Below are 17,636 nucleotides of genomic sequence, written 5' to 3'. Positions count from 1 at the left end.
GCTTCACATGGTTAACATATTAAATTTACAACACTACTCATGATGATAAAGAGACATTTAGGTCTGATTAGCTATGAACATATAAAGTAGGATTCAGCCGCCCTCAGCCAGGAAGGTGAAAAGGCAATTCTGCTGCAGTAGGAGCCATGCGGGGATCCTCTGGTGTGCTGCTCCTCAAAGTGTACGCAGCAGCCACTCGTTAAAAATGCAGGAGCAATTACTCCGGCTGAGTCTGAGTCAGTGAACGCTAGTCAAGCTGCCGCCTCCTCCACCTCCTCCTACCCCTACCACCAGCCGTTGCTGCTATACCAGCAACATGAGCATTCTTCGTGTGGACTGGCATGCCAAAGGTAGGGCAGCAGACACAGAGCGCTTCAGTTACACTCAAAAAACAAAAGCCCTTCTCTGACTGCTTGTCTGTCTGTCTCTCACGAGATGCAGTTACTTCCCCCCTCCCTTGCACTTTGCCAGCACGTGACCTGCAGCCTGACATCCTTCACCACCAGCTCGCTCTTCTGCCCTGGCCCACTTAACTTTCAGAAATATATTCGATTGTTCACATAATACCACCACCAGGTAATGCTGCCCTGTGTAGAACAGTGCTATTCTCAGGCTAGAAGAAAAATCCAGACAAAAGTATTGAACCACAGTGAAATGATTCAGACGCATTATTCAGTAACTATTGAGCAGCAACAGAAGCCAACATAAGTTTCAACAAAGTTTATAATCCCTTTATCTCTTTTTCAACAAATTTGATAATCCCTGATTTAAAATATTCACACAGTTGGAAAATACTAGGTGTAATGTTGTAATGGATGTTAGGGAAAGTTAAACAATTATATACTTTTTAAAAATTCTTTACACTCACATTTCAATTACATTTAATTGAAGGTTTGGTTAAAAGTTTATGATGTGTTTGACTTTTATTATATCCCATATGTTCTTCTGTATAAATATGGGCTGTATGTATTAAAGGGGTCTACACAGGAGGTGTCTCTCCAGCCACTCATGTCATCCTGCACAGATGGCAGGACACCATGCCCAGCAGACAGCAGGGCCTCCCGGAAACAGAGGAAGAGGCACGCAAAAGCAGCGGAGGATGGGAAAGAGTAATTACAAAGAGGGACAACATGAAAGAGAATTTAAAGATGAAAAAAGACTTGGTGAAAAGAGGACCAAGAGAGATTGATCTGAGCAAAAGTGAGGGGGATACATAAACAGTCAAAGATGAAAAGAGACAAAATTCGGAGACTGTACCCCATCATCCTCAGAGGCGAAAGGGGAGACAGAAAATAGAGCGTGAAAAACGCCACGCTAGGAGAAGCCGAAGAATGAAACAGCGGGCCAGAGCGGACAGCTCCAGGCAGATACTATGTTACAGAGAGAAATGCTAGTAAAAACAAGAAAGAGGAAAAAAGCAGGTGTATTTGTAGAGTCCTGCCGCGTTGGTGGGTTTTGAAGGGCACATCATGTGTCTCGTTTCATCTGGCTCTAAATCTGAAGCAACATCTTTCCTGTCTCTCTCCGTCTTGCTTTATGTTGTCTCTGCATGCCTATTTCTCTCTGTAGGAATACTTCAAAAATATAGAAAACACATAAAAGAAATGTGTTTCATTTCAGTTCCTCAAAAGGAAGAGCAATAAACCGTGGAACAAATAATTCTAATACACTTAAAAATATGCACAGATACTCCTGACCACCTGGGGTTAAAAGTTCACATCCACAATTTATTTGATACATGGATGCTCTTAGTCAGGTTTTGTGTATATGTGTGTGTGCCTCTCTTCACAGCAGTACCTTTGGAAGCTGGTGGGGATTTAGTGTCTTAACCCAGGTTTTCCGGTTGAAAGGAACTCGCCCTACTCACTCCACCACCTACCTCCCCATATGCCCCATTTCACCACACAGGTAGGAGTTCCTCCCTCCCGCAGCACAAGGCTGGAGTCGCCTCTTATCTCCAGATGGTCGGGGGAAGGAGAGTTCGGAGACGAGATTCCCTGGGGCAAGAACTCCACCACCGAGCACATCATTTTATAGTTTGGGCATTTATCTCAGATGCTGTTTTTCACAGCGACCTCCGTGTGAGTGAGCAGGTATTTTGTTCAGTGTCTTGCTCAAGGACACTTCAATATGACACAGGCCTATTGTGGAGAGAGAAAATATGACCTGGTTTTCAGACCTTCATTCTTAGCACTAGACCATTTACAAAGTAAACAGTCTCACACATATAGTACTTTGTCCACAACTTGTAACTTCATATTGCATAAAACTTATTGATAGACTTTCCCTGCACACATTTGCACGCACATACTCATACACCATCTGTGCTCATAAAACATGCCGTGCAATATAAGCACACATGTATTACTGCTTCTACATTTATAACTCCTGCATGCTCCAAAGCTAGTACAGACTAGGTTCCTCCTCCCATTTTTAGAGATGCAGCCTATGGAAAAAAATATATAAATTTTTCCCTCTCCTTTGTACATCTCTCCTTTGCTCTTCTAACAAAATGGATATCTCTGTTTAGAGAGCACTCTGGTAAAGCAGCTGTAATGATGTGGACAGCAGCATGCAGAGGGCCAGGTCTGAGCACTCTGCTCTGTGGCTTATGAGAGGCTGCGGGAAACAGCAAATGCACAGGCAACCTTAAAGTACTGGTGTACAGATAGGGCTGGGCTGCCAGTTGATAGATGAGAGGGGTTAAGAGTACCCCCTACTGTAGTGTGCGTCTGTGTGTGTACGTGAGTGCATGTTGTGCATACACACACAGGCTATGGCAAATAAATGGAGTTGTCTGCCTCACTGACTGACAGTTACACATAAAGGGATTGTACGGCTGGATAAAGCCGTAGGCATAGGCAGATAAAAAGAAGACCTATTAGTTGATTAATGATCAAAAAGCCTCCTGACCATATGAGATGAAGGATTGGCAAAACATGAAAAAAGAAAGAAAGACAGAGCTCTTGCTAAAAAGCCTGTCAATTTGAGTTAGCTGAGAGAGAGAGCACATGATGGGTTAAGATTTACAGCAAGGCTGGGACAGTATTTTGTTTCGGGCAGTCAGACGTGAGGCACGTATGAAGAATTACAAGTGGGGAAATGAGTTATGCTACCCCTGTCTTAGTGCTAATAAGAGCATATCGTCCCAGGCTCAAAATAGGGCTGGGCTTTAGTAAATGTAATATAAGAAGTGTATTTTTCCAGCCCTAAAAACCCTTGATAAACTCTTCAAAGCAGATCCACATCAGCGGAGACAGAGGGGACTAAGCTGCTAGCTGAGTTTTACGCAACTGATAACTGATATAATGAAAGACTCTGCAAACGGGTCCTTTTGCTCTGCCTTTGATTTTGCTTGCTCTCTATGTCTATGTATATCTGTCTCTCCCTTGTTGTCTCTATGTTTCTCTTTCTCCTCTATCGAAGCATTAAAGGAGGATTTAGATGGCTCTGTTGTTATTTCTGTAGCACAATGGATCATGCCGTGTAATGTAACCAAACCCTTTTCCTTGCTTTTAACTGGCCCCTCCCTCCCCATAAAATCCATCCCTCTGCTCTCTGTCTTTCTTTCTCTCTCACACACATACACCCCCTTCCCTACACCCCCCCCCCCAATTTATAAAGAATTAGGCAGAGTATAAATGGTGCCTATGGCAGGGGCAGATACAGGCACAGATCCTCTTAAAGGGTGCTATTGACTGGTGTTTACTTAAGGCCAGGGACATTAGCCGCTGCTAAATCTACCTCAATCTGCCCCTCTCGGCTTCTCGGGTTCTGTATGTACTAGCCTGAATGTAACACAGACGCCTGCTCGCTCCCAGATCACAGCCACAACGCAGGGGTGTGTGTGCGTGCTTGTGCATATACTTTTGTAGCACACCCTTGTGTGTCTGTGTGCTGTTTGCCTGTGTGTGAGATTGCTGACATTAGGCCTGTAATGACCCTGCCTATCAGTGGTGTAACAGCACAAGGGTAAAAGCAGTGTCAGGTACCTTCTGTGCATATAGCACAGCAACACTAAAGTCAAATAAATATCACAAGGGAGGCAGAATTTACTGCAGGTATTCAAGGCAACTTCTCAGTAATTTGAGAGTTCCTTTTGAGAGTTGTGTATGTAATAATGAAAAGAGAACTGAAAATGCCTGTCATTGAGGGAAAATGAGATGCAATGCACACTAAGACTAACAGGCACTTAGTGCACACATTTGGTAGAAATGCATATTCCTCTCTAAACACTATCATAAAATAACAATAATTGATCTGTGTGCTGTAATAATTCTCATGGGTGAAGGGAGGGGCCAGGCCAGGACTAGAATTTGGTGTTTTACTGTAATTTTCTCATTTATGATGCACATCTATTACCTATCATTAAGGTTGAATGCACAGCAAGCTGTGAACAGCACTAAACATCAAACTCACATGGAAAGACCCAGATTGAGTAAAGGCCAGATTTCAGCAAATGACTCCATGGACTGATCAGCTGGGGCGTAGACAGAAATAGGGCCTTTAAAGGATCCTCTCATCAAAGCAGCATCCTGCCAGCTCCCCCCTAGCCATAAGCTCAAATAAAAGCCACACATACTCACACACACACACACAGACGAGCTAACGTGCACACACAGACACACACACACACACACACACACACATACACACAAATCCTCTTTCAGGAATCAATAATTCAGCTAAAGAGAAGCACATGCTACGCCCCACTGCACTAATCAATAGAAAGCCAAATGTTATTGTTTCATCTCATTCTCTGACTTTCACATTCTAATCTGGTCTGACTAGCACATGCTGGACAGCACCAGAGAACTCCATTAAATTAGAATATAATACACACATACAAAGGGGATAAAGGAACCCCAAATTCAGAAAGGCGCCTCAAATTATTCTGCCATGCCATTATGATAATGTTTAGCTCCTTTCTTGACAATAAAGTCCTCAGTTGTAACCAGGCACAGATGCTCTATAAATTTTCTATGCATAGAATCTCAAATATGTGTCATAAAATGGAGGCGAGAGTAGGAGAATGGCAATACTTTGGTATGAGTTACGCCCCACTCCCCCTCCCTATCCCTACAAGATATTTATGCCCCCCGCCCACATCTCTTGGGAGAATGAGGCTATACATTGAGAATCCAGCAGTGAATATGAACAGAAATACCTGTGTGATTTGAGACTGATGGCTAAATCTGAGCAGAGGTATGTGCACAAAAAAGAGAACTTGGCAGTGAATTCGACATATGTGTGTGCGCATGTCAGGCCAAAGTGACTGGCGTGTGATTTTGTCGACTGTGTGAAGTGAACCTGCCAGCCTCCCCTCTCTGTAATCGAGCTATCAATGATCATTAATGAGAGCGTGAGATAGCTCACCTGCAGCCCTCTTGGCCACATCGCCCAACACTTTGGCCTCTCACGCCGCCTCCCTCTCTCCTACTGACCCTTGTCTGTGGCTCTATCATATCAACCGACGAGGCCACAGGCTATGCTAACTAACCATGAAAATGAATATGAATGTCGGCTGCTGATTTATAAACGGAAATGTATGCCCCCCACGATGGGTCTAGTTTGCATGACACAAGAGCCTAGCAGCTCACTCAAGGGTACATCAATCGCTGACGGTGGCAAGATCGGATCTGCGCTGACCTTGGGAGTGAACTGCAGCATAGGCGAAGGAGGCAGGGGGCCCTGTTGCAACAGAGCATGGGAGGCAGAAAGCAAGAGGAGGGAGGAAAAGGGGAAAAGAAAAGTGGAAGGGAGGGAGGAAGGGGAATGGAGGGGCATACCCTGATTGAGAGGCCCCCGAGATGAGCAACTCTGAGATATGAGAAGGGGGAGGGAGGGAGAGGGGGATGATGGAAGGAGTAGGGAAGGAGGGGTGGGAGGAAGAGGGAAGCCATATGGCAGCAGCACAAATGTATTAAACTATAAATCAGGGGGGGAGCTTGTGGACTTCCAGGTGGGGCTGCAGGCAGGTCCTCCCAGCTGGAAGTGCAATGGTTCACAATACAGCCCCACGTGGAAATGTATCAAAACATCACGTATTTAGCTTTTAACAATTCTGTTGATATATTAATTGCTTTAACAATTTTACCCTTCTTTATTTCTGTTTTAAATAGGGGAGAATCTGCCACATTTCAAATTTTATTCCTTTGGCTGAGAATTGTTTGAAAATTCCACACTGCTGCCAATAAAACACCTGAGATTTGAAACCAATATCAAAACAATGCTTTTTTCAATACCTTTTGTATGGGAAAATAAATATGTTTTCTTTTCTCAATGATTCAGAGTTAAATAAAGACTTTTCCTGAAGGAAATATGAACTAGAACTAGAAAAGTTTCAAAATCTCGATAAGGAAATATCTGATAAATAAGTAAACAAGTCTTTTTTTTCCTTTTTTTATTCAGTGCCAACTTGCAATACTATTTGATGCGCATTTGGGTCAGTACTCAAATAGTACTGAAGTTCGATACCCAGCCCTGTTTACTCTTCTTTGCAGGGGTGTTTAAATTGTCACATTAGAGCACCAAATAAAATTGTGTATTACAGAGAAGGGAAAAATACTCTTGGAATATCTTTGTGTAAGGTAATAATATCATATACAATGCTACTTCAGTGGCTGGCTGTGACTTGACTACAACATATATACCACAACTGGACACCTTCAGCATCTTGTTCAGCCTCTGCTGTGCATCACACCATCACAATAATGGGCAGAAATTAGTGGTGCGCATGTGGTAGAAAAACAAATAGAGTAATCCCCAAAAGGCTTCCATTTTAATCCTTTGATGATGTCTGGGTAGTGTGCCCAGCCAGTGTCCTGGCAGCCATCAGGGCCCAGGCTTGAGCTTCCATCCCAGAGGCACTGATGCATAGTACAGCTAGAGCAAATATGGGCAACCTTCCTCATGCCTGTTCTGTGTCAGAACCACACTGACCATCACACCAGAAAGGAGGGATTTTTACCCCCGTTGTCCCCTCTTTGTAAAGCGCAAAAACAAGACATTTGTGCTGTTAAGTGAATCAGCAGCTTCATAATTAAATGTTTTATTTGCCTCTTTAGAAAAGTGACATTGAAGCATGGAAACAATGGCCTGAATTCAGCTTGCAAATACTTCATTAGTAAATTAAATTTGGATCCTAATTCTGTCATTTGTTTAATGCTGTCTGTCAGTTATTTTGATTAACAAAAGCCTCTAAATCTATACAAGTTATTGAACATGTTACACTTTATGCCATTGCAGTGCGTCACACCAAGAGCTCATCAGTTTGCAGGTGAGGGATGGATGTAGGTTACTGGACAGCTCCCAGTAACGGTCTAGTGGGCTGGACTAACAGTAGACCAAAGTCTCTGGCCTTGATCCCTGATCCATGATCCTTCACTCAGACACACACACACACACACACACACACACACACACACACACTGACACAGACATCTAAACTCCAACAAGGTAACCTGCCATCTCAAACCATCACAGCCAAGGCCAGCTATCCATCAAATCCCATCTCCACTCAGGAATGAGAGGAGGATGAGGGGAGGATGGTGGAAGAGAAGGAGTGGAGGGAGGGAAGGGCGGTTGAGGGGGAGGGAGGGTGGGAGGGAGATAGGGCAGTAGTGTAGGAGTAGATGAGTGGGCTTGAGTGATGGAAGAAGAGCAGAGGAGCGGCATACCTTGGTCTGGAGATAGTGGGGGTAGTAGTAGGTGTACTGAGGGTACATTGGCTGCTGCTCCAATCGCTTGCCCATGTAGCTGGAATCCTTAGCACTGAGGCAGGGAATGGTGACACGGGGGTGGGAGCTGCCAAGAAGCTAGCAATGGGATAGAGGCAGCGGAGGGGCTGTGCAATTCCTGTCTTTACTGTCCTCACACTGTGTCGTTAGCCAGTCCTCCAGGGAGAAGGCAGGGTCTGCGTGCCGGACAGCAGCTGGGAGAAGGTCTGCCTCTGATGGAGAAGCTCCTAATGAACGGTTGCCTCACCGGTCCGGAGCCTCAGTATCGGGCGGATGCTCACTCAGTCTCTCACTGGTGGATCAATGGAAATATTTCCACAAGTGCTAGAACCAAGAGCAGCGTGTCTGTCAGCAGCTGGTATCGGATAGTAACGCGTGATAAGGGTGAGGTAGAGGAAGAAGAGGAAAGAGAAGACGTGAAGAGGTGCAGGTGGCAGTAGCTCTGGCAGTCCTGTAAATGTTGGAAAATGGGAGAGGAAGAGGAGGAGGAGAGGAGGAGGAAAGGGATGGCAAGGAAAACGGGAGAGGACGTATAGGTTCACTTCTCTATTTAAGCTGTTTCACTCCAGTCTTTCGCCTGGGCTTTAATCTGCCTCTCTCTCAAACACACTGTGAATCTGACACTCTCTCACTGCCTCTCTCTCTCTCTCTCGCTCTCTTTCCCTCTCTTACATATACACGCACTCTCCCTCTCTCTCTCCTCTGTAGTCTGATCCAACGGTGGCTGCGTGCTGTCCTGTTTGACAGAGGGGAGATATCCTCAGCACCGGTTGCCGACAGATGCACTTTGTGCACGGAGCAGAATCACAACACGAGAGCTGAGCACAGGCACAGGCACAGAAAGCAATCTCAGTCTGTAGCGGTCGAGCCAGCAAGAGAAATTATCCTAGTTTCTAAATGATGTGGCACAAACGTATATTAAAAAAATCCACCGGTTGGTTAGTCAATCCACTTGATTCCAGCTAGAAGACGAGTGAAAAAAAAAACCCACAGTGACTGTGTCCCAGGTGCCCAGTAAAGAAGGAGTCCCTCGTCTGCGATCCTCCCTCTTCCTGCTCTTGTAAAATGTGTTCCTTATTTCTTCCTTGGCTCTCTCACTCCTCTAAGCAGCCTGCCTCATTCTCTTTCCCTCTGTCACACAGTTGCTCTCTCTCTCTCTTGCGTGCGCGTTCTCTATCACTGAGACTCCCAGCCTCTCTCTCTCTCTCTCTCTCTATCTCTCCTTCTCCTCCACACTGACAGGGCGGTAAAGGGGGCTCGTCCGAGGCTGCGAGCAGAGCAGACTGCCTCCTCCTTCCTCCTAGCCCAGCCGGTAGGAGGGTCTTGAGCAGCTCTGTGCGAGAGAGGGATCCAGACACAGACCAGCGGGCTGCAGTGTTTCCACAACCTGGGAGAATGCAGGGAAGAGGAGAAGAGGAGCAGAGACGGGAAGGGGATGGCGGCAGCGCGAGCAGTCGATTCCCCCTACTGGCTGCACATGGAGCTACCACCTGGAACACACTGTGCCCTCAACACTTTCTCTGAACAAACTACACTGATTTAACTTCAAAACCAGGAAAGGTGGATGAACCAATTTCAGTGTGCAGCTTTTTAGAATATGTGAGTATGAATATGAGGAAATGTCAGTTAATAATTAAGCTCTACTTTTAGGTGGAGCTTACTGTAAAAGGAAATAATAGATCGCAATATAGTCATTAAGGTTTGGAACTTGTCTTTCACTTCAAGGGTCACCAAAGAGGATGTGCATTCAGTTTTCACGAGCAATAATAACACTATAATAATACAAAAGGCTGAAAAGAATGAAAAAGAAATTACTTCCTGTGTAACATCAAAAGATGACAGTGGAGGTACTAATCTCTTTTGATTGACCATGACTATGACCAAAAACATTTAAAAAATGTCTTGTCAGTGAGTGTTTGCTTGATCTCAAGTAACCGCAGGAACACTCATACTTATCCAAACAAGATCAAACACAGGGAAACATTAAGCTCAGAAAGTCCCACTCCCTTTTTTTTTGGTCTCACACACAAACACACACTCAGTCACGTGCACCCACGTACATGGCTAGGAACTGACCTTAAGTCCTCAAAGGTATCTCAGTGATGCTGAGGTCATAAGTTCAGGAGCCTCATTTTTCACTCAATTAGCAAATCAGCTAGGTTTTCATTTAAATTACCTGCTCTGAGTCCTGCAGGAAACTGCAGCCAAAAACTACACCACGAAATTACTGGACTGAAAACAATTACATTTTGGCAATTTCCACATCTGAAAATAGACCTGCGACTTTGATGAGTGTAGTTTTATATTTCATCTGTTACACTTGAGAGCGTTATACAAAAACCCATGAGATCGTTGTCTCCTTCTGAAACAATAATAACCTAATTACATACATCTCTATTGCAATACTCAATTTAAGTGAGTTCAGCTGTAGAAAATACACATTCTTTACCACCAAGTCTATTGATAATTACCTCGTTCTATCAAAATGTATACTACAGGAAATGCTGTACTCACTATCCAGTTAATTGATTAATCAGTCACAAGGAAATTAATGAATGATATTTCAGTACATATTATTTTAAAACTTTTAAAACTAAAAAAAGAGTTTGTTTTCACACTCCTAGACACATAATGCAGTGCAAATGTCACATACTTTTTATGAGAGTTATGAGTCTGAAAAGGCCCAGCGCATGTGGACAGACTGAATCAATACCAGCAGAAGAATCCCAGGGACCAAAACAAAGCACGAAAGGGTAAGGGCAGCCTTTTACAGACATGGAGAGGAAAATATAATTATCAGAGAGGCCACTTTTATCTGCAGGAAAGAGATGAGGCTGATATCTATTGTGGATTACCAGATTAGCAGCCTCAGAATCAACTAGACACACAAACCCTCAGCTTCTGGTGAAAGGCAGAAAGTAGGGAACAAAGGCTGATGGAGAGAATAATAGAAGAAGCAATACACAGAGAAAATAAAGAAAGACACATTGGGAGATAGAAACTGAAAGAGGCATAGAGGCAGGGAAGATTTGTGTCTTTTTACCAGTGTGTGTCCACTGAGCCACCACATAAAGTTTTCTCTGTATTACAGAGATCAGGCTCATCAGATCTGGATTTCCACCTTAAATTGCTGCAAATTATGCTCTTCCAGTAGAAAATGAGGACAAATATGGAGGGGAAAAAAAGTCCATCAGAGTAATTGGGGGAAAAAAGCAATACATGTTCAAACAGTGTGTTTGTACAATGCTTTGTTAATCAGATTTTTGTAATTAATGATTTTTTAAAGTTCTGATTTTATTCAAACTAAAGCTGTAATGACTAGTGGATTAATTGATGAGTCAATTTACAGAAAAGTATTTTGATAATCAGTTAATCATTTAAGTAATCTTTCAAGCATAAATTATGGAGATTCTCAAATATGAGGATTTTAATGGTTTGTTGGTAAAGTAAAAAAAGAAAAAATGCTATTTGAATAAATTACCTTTGGCTGTGGGGAATTATATTGGGCATTTTTTTTACACCTTCCTGACAACAACATGATTAATCAAATAGAGAAAATAATCTGCAGATTAATCTACATCGAAAATTATCATTAGTTGAAGCAAAGCATATTTTAGAAAATAAATCAAAATATCTCCTAATTATGGAATATCTGCTGCTATTTCTGACTGTGAACCCACTGACTTTTTCTAATAATTATTCAAATTAGTCGACACAGAATGGAAACACATGAGAGTACCATTACACAGACACTGGTCAGCTAAACCATTAATATTCATTGATCCAACCATTAAGAATTAAGAGTCGGGAATTGAGACTTGACTCTTGAAACTAAAGAACTTGACCTGTGGCCCTAAAAGACGACACTAGAAACTACCATGAGAACTGGCTGATGTGAACTTTCAGCTTTTACCCCTGAGCTGGCAAAGGTTAGTTTATAAAGGCAATTTCACATTAAGTGACTGGAGAGCAGTACTGCTCATTGTATGTAAATAAATGCCGGCGCTGTGTCTTATTCCGTGGAAGCAGACCTTGAAAAATGTGGATGTGTGTTTTGCCCAGGCGGTGATGGGGGTGTTCTTGTCTGAATCTGTGGAACTGACGTCATAGAGCGGTGATACGCAGCCAGCTTTTTAATGGAAAGAGAGAAAGAGTGAGTGAGTTTCTCTTGTTCTTATATTATTCATTCTGACGCAACACTCATTTCACATAATCTCCATGCTGTTGGAGTTGTGGCATAGGACATGCAGAACATTTAGTTTAAGCTAATTAAGCCTAAAAAATAACTTAAAAAACTCAATTTTAAAGGACTACATCTGAGAACCATTGAAAAAGGAAAAGATGTTTTCCACCCGGGTTCTTCGAACTGCTTTGTACACTATAGTACACTTCGGCTTGCCATCCAGAACAGCACAGTAAATGCTATACTGCCTCAAATTGCATTCAGTGTTCTGAACAGTGAGTGAAAACTGATCTGTGCATCTCTGCTGCTTTCAGGATATTCAAAAACCAGCACTGAGAAATACTACTATCTCTGCAGCCAGGTTTGTCAAACATTTTCATAAAACAGAGCCAGAGCCATCTGCTGCTCTTCTGTTCTGAGGTCCTCTTCTGATGCTCGTTGATTCACTTTCTAAATTGAGAACATGAGTGAGTCATCAACAGGACTTTAAAATAGAAGAAGAGGAAGACAGCTGAGGGTGTATCATGCCCCTGAAGGTGTTAAGTACTTGAAATTCCCCTCTAAAGAATGAAAGCAAGTCTAGTAATACAAAACTTCAGCGTGATCACAGCATGGCCTCCGGTAAGAGCCAGAGAAGTTCAAGAGACAGTGTTAGGGTTTTTTTTTTTTAATTTAGCCTTAATTCAACCAGGTCAGTGGAATTCTCACTTGGCAAGTTAGCTCAGCAGCACAGTAAAAGCAATTTTTTCGTAAGATATTTCAATTATATCAATGTCCACAGTGATATTAGTGTCCTGAGGAGGCACTGAAAGGGCTGCCCTTTTATTGACTAGCTGCCCTGACAACACCAGTGATTCTGCTAAATGTCTTAAATCTCTATTTACAAGGAAGATGGAAAAAAGCAAAAACAAAACACAAAAAACTGAAAGAGAACTATAAGTTGCCCTCTAAAGACAAAAACACTAAAGAGTTACACAATGTTCCCCTCAAAATTGAATTCCTAGAAAGTCCACAACCATCTCGCCCCACTGCCCGACCCCTCCCCAAGGGCAACTACAGTACTTCTCCGAGCTGCTGCAGAGACCAAGAGGCTTTGTTTCCTGTGGTTTGTTGGACAGTAATGACGTGGGTGTTTCCCAGAAATGACCAGATGTGTGGAATTCGAGGGAAGGCTGGCGCAGCGCCAGGGGAGGGGTGGTGGGAAAGGAGGGCTGGAAGAACAGAGGAAGGGAGGGAAGGAGGGAAGTGGAGTTGGGGAACAGCAGGGCCTTTTGCTTTTGGCAGTGGTTCTACTGGGAGATACCCAAGCACCAAAAGATCATCTTACATGTTTAATGCAGACCTAGTGATGTAGCCCTACTAACCAGCTTCCCTGGGGCTTTTTGTTCATGATAAAGTGAAAGATGAACTTACCAGTCAAACTATGACATGGTTGATGTGCATATGTTGTTTGAACACAGACACAACCATTTATCAAAGCTCTTGGATTGTGCCCGGGTTCTTACAGCAGAGATCATCTGAATATAGTTTACAATAATCCTAGAAAACATGACTGAATGTTGATGAATCCAATCAGGAACAGTGACAGATGCTGCTTGCCTACAAGTTTTCTTCATACCACAGAAGAGGATCACCTGGTACTTGGTGTAGATGACGAAATTTGTATAAATCTGTAGCATTTATACAAACTGCTATAAAAAGATTTTTTTCATTAAAGCAGAATCTTTTTTTAGTTAAATATAAAGGCATGCTGAGACAGACTGATGCCAAATTCATGATCAACAGTAAAAAAGAGAGATAATTTAATAACTGCAAATATGTCAGTTTATGAGGTCTACAAGAAAACCACAGATTTTGGCAGTTTTACTAGAATTGAAAGGAAAAGCAGCACAAACCACAGAAAGAAAGAGGGTGGATAACCTCTGATGTGGCTCTAGAGTACAGAATGAGCTTCAATTTGTCTTCATAGTGTTTCATGAATTTCGTTCCCATGTTGTGATAACTAATTCGATTATGTGTTTAACAACATCTGAAATCCATCAGCTTGTTAAATCATCTGATTTTCAAACAGTCAAAATTATAATACATGTGCAAAAAAAGGCAGTCTTGATTTTAAATGATAGAGTTGGTCTCCAATCAGACAAATGAGCTGAAAGTAAAGTTTTATTATTGTGTTTGTACACTGTCGAGCTCAAGCCAAATTGCCCAGTAATGTAAGTGGCATCCTTTCAAGCCTTCCTCCTCAAACACTGTGATCTGAGAAGCTGACCAGACTTACTGAAGTACAGGAAGCACACACACAAAACAGGCACATGCTAAAACGCCCACCTCCCCGTGAGGAGGTATCTTAATATTATGTGCGTAAGTTCAGTGCATCTCTGACACATACAGTTCCCTGATACATTCTTATCAGTGCATTAACGGATGACAGCCTGAGGTAATTCAACACATCTCCCTCTGAGAGTATAATTTTACACAGCGCAAAGAGCAGAGTGATATAGTCAAGATATCATTGCAGGGTACTTCTCTTTATTTTTATTTCTTTCTATATGATAGTCACATATCTTGGTTTAGGCTGTTTATCTAATACTACCATAATAATGTGAAGAGGGCAGACTGACTCCGGACCACCAGCCCCGCACTGAGACATTTGATAAACACCAGGCAGATCTCCAGTGAGTCATTAGCTTCTATCACAACACAGAGGAGAGCAACGCAGGCCTAATGGGGAGGAAATATGAGACCAGGCGTGCATGAGTAAAAATGACGCACAGCACCCCTCACTACACCCAACAAGGGACTGGCAATAGACCTAAAAGAGTTAATTGCATACACTTACTATATCTCTACTCCAAATGTGAAATGTACAAACAGCCGTCCAACTCGTTTCCTGATTAACGTGATTCCGAGAAAAGATCGAAGTTGTTGTAAATGATTTTGTACTGGGGCGCACAGGGAGGGCACATCTGTGTGTATTTGAGTGTGAGATTAAGCATTTTGCCTATATACATGCACAAATGCGTGTATCTGCATCTGTGTATTTTGGTCAAGAAACTACATTTAAAGTCACGTGGACTACAGCTGTGACAGTTCTGTGTGCATGCTAGCATGAGCACCAGTGAGTGTACTGTATGTGTGTGTGTGTGTGTGTGTGTGTGTGTGTGTGTGCGTGTTTTTTCTCTGCAACAGAAAGCCAGCCATGTCCTTTTGTGAACCAGCTATACTCCCACTGCCAGGGACAGCATAAATGAGGAAGAGATGATGCCAAGAAAATCTCTGCATAACAAGAAATTAAGTGCTGCACAGGCAGAGAGAGAGTGAGTTTAAACAATAGATATTTTCCATGTGGACCTGCTAAGCCAAAATATTCAAAATCCACATTCTTTAGAAGAAGAAGAAATAGTCAGCAGAGCCCACAGAAAAAGGCACAAATTAATCAGAACTCACCGATTCCACGAAAGGGCTATCAAAGCTTCATCAGAGCACTCAGAGTCTATGAGGTGCATCTTGTTTTATTCATTGTGGCAATGCCCTGAACAGATCCAAGTGCAAAGTCATTCATTATTGTCAGTTTGTGTTTCTTTTTTCTGCCTAGTTGAGTGTGCTTATGCATTAGAAAATAAGAGGAAGTGCAAAATTTTGGAGGTCTAAAATAAAACTACATAAACAAGAAGATGCTGGCCAATTTACTGTGAGTGTGAGTGTGTGTGATTCCTGGTGTTCACGGGCAAGCGTGTCAGTGGCACACAGGTAGAAGAGTGAAATAGTGAAGTAATAAGAGAAAGGTGCTGTAGGTTCTGCCCACAGCAGATAGAGAATGGACACTGGGTAAAGAGTTATAGCTATCCAGGAAAAGATCCTGTAAAGGCTTATGAAGCTCAATGCCGCCTGCAATTGAGCAGGATGGGATGGGAGGACAGCGGCAATGTTTTAAAGCACTGCTAAGCCATCCTGGAATGAAGTGAAATGACCACATGTCACACAGAGATGAGAAGTGAAAGGGAGGGGACAGGCTGAGTGAGAAACAGTGGAGAGAGTAAGGAGAGAGAGAAAACAGAGTGTGTCGTTCTAAGAGGAATATTTCAGGGTGGTAAATGGAGCAGAACTCCATTCCAGCTCCTCTCTTAACCTCCCCCGGTGTCTCATCCTCTGCATGCAAAGCATGAAGCCCAGGAGACAAAGAAAACAGAGGGAGAGAGCTGAGGAGACAAGCTTCAGGACAAAATAACACTGAATTAATGGACAAGGCATTTTGCTCCTGCATTTGTTTTAACATAACAGAAAACACACACAGTCGTAGAATAGAAATTGGTGTGAATTTGCGACGTTCATAATTGCAATTCTGACCTCTTATTTTATTTAAACGGTGAAGAGGTGAAGGCCGCTGACCCCAACCGCACAGGCAACCACCTGGCATGTCACCCACTGGGACTTTCTGCTGCATTACATTTTACATTCGACCACTGCAGCAGCTTCTTCCTCATGATAATTAACCTTTAAAGCAACAGTAATCAATATCTTTTTATCCACAACAGATCATATAACTACTTTCATGTGAAAGGGGATATTCATAGTAACAAACTGACAGAGACTTATCACCTGTTATTTCAGTTCCTCTCATTCTGTGGTGCAGTGGTTAGCACTGTTGCCTCACAGCATGAAGGTTCTGGCATTGAACCCCAATTTAACTAAAAGGAGAATGAACTACTAACTTGCATAGGTCATGCAGGACTTGCAATCCCGGGAGTTAGTGACCCCTGAAAAAAGGCAAATGGCAACCACCACAGCTGACTCTGACAGCTTGAGACAACTGCCAACTGTCATGGAAGAGTAAAACATACCCCTCATTATGGTTTATTTTTTGCTGATGAAACAATGATTCTCCAACTTGCTGAAAGTGAAAATAGGTCATGGGAACCTGACGTCTGTGGTCTATTTAACTTTAGATGGTGGAAGAAATGCATTATTAAGGACTTCTACACAGTTAATGGGCGCAACAATGTATGCTGTCTAGTAAGTCCAGTATACCTTCATAAGCTAATTCTTAAATCTCAGGAGGTGTAGTGTACACTCTTTAAGCATACTTGGCATGCTTTACATACATTAGAATGCAACTCAAAATTGGAAGCATATCTCTGACATACACTTCATTCTTTGGAACATTATCGTGGGATTTGTATGGGGTAATACTGCCAGATGGCACTGAGGTACTAGAAAGTATATACCAGATGATTAAGAACATTTACGTTATGGTGCAACTCCACTGGGTAACATTTGAATATCAGAGAGAGTAAGACTTTTAGGCTGATGTACTTTGAGATTGCCTCCTTGGCGGCACCTCTATAATTAGCAGTACTGAAGTCATCAAAGTGCAACAAATAAATGGAGCAAAGCGGCTCCAACAAACCTTCCACCTTTCATACAAACAGGGCTGACGGCTGGGAGGAGACGACTGGAGGGAGGGTGTTATACACAGGTTCTATCTTTCACACAACAAATAATTGTTTGCTGTTAGAGGGAGTGAAGAGACAGTGTGATACAGTTAGATGAAGAGTGATAGAAAAATGCAGCAATATTAAATGACACTTTGAGAATAGGGGAAGGAACAGCTGACAAATTTTTACACTTGTCAGTACTGAAGGTCAGATAGAGTTTGTGATCCTTGTCCTATTAAACTGCACTATTTTATAGCAGTAACAAAGTGTGCAATAACA

At 42.7% G+C, this 17,636-nt stretch overlaps 1 protein-coding gene and 1 long non-coding RNA gene across 6 annotated transcripts in view; one reads left to right on the top strand and one right to left on the bottom strand.

Annotated features, from left to right (window-relative positions):
* Positions 1 to 17,636, bottom strand: part of rbms3 (RNA binding motif, single stranded interacting protein) — a 254,977-nt gene that overhangs the window by 171,368 nt on the left and 65,973 nt on the right. Inside the window, exon 1 of one of the 5 annotated variants that reach the window (XM_051067788.1) lies at positions 7,680 to 8,965. The exons of 2 other annotated variants lie outside the window; for them this stretch is intronic. In XM_051067788.1, the coding sequence (XP_050923745.1) occupies positions 7,680 to 7,754 (75 nt within the window). In that variant the 5' untranslated portion in view covers positions 7,755 to 8,965. Of the gene's footprint in view, positions 1 to 7,679; positions 8,966 to 17,636 lie in introns of those variants that run through there. 2 more of the 5 variants (XM_051067787.1, XM_018685390.2) reach the window with 2 other exon arrangements.
* On the top strand, positions 9,135 to 15,770 carry LOC127139653 (uncharacterized). Its single transcript, XR_007809968.1, has 3 exons — positions 9,135 to 9,338; positions 11,802 to 11,892; positions 12,237 to 15,770. It is a non-coding gene; the product is annotated as an uncharacterized LOC127139653 (long non-coding RNA).

The sequence above is a fragment of the Lates calcarifer genome, linkage group LG3 (genome assembly GCF_001640805.2).
Source record: "Lates calcarifer isolate ASB-BC8 linkage group LG3, TLL_Latcal_v3, whole genome shotgun sequence".
Lineage (NCBI taxonomy): Eukaryota > Metazoa > Chordata > Actinopteri > Centropomidae > Lates > Lates calcarifer.
Note: the sequence above shows the minus strand (reverse complement) of the source record. Positions and strands in the feature narration are given on the sequence as shown.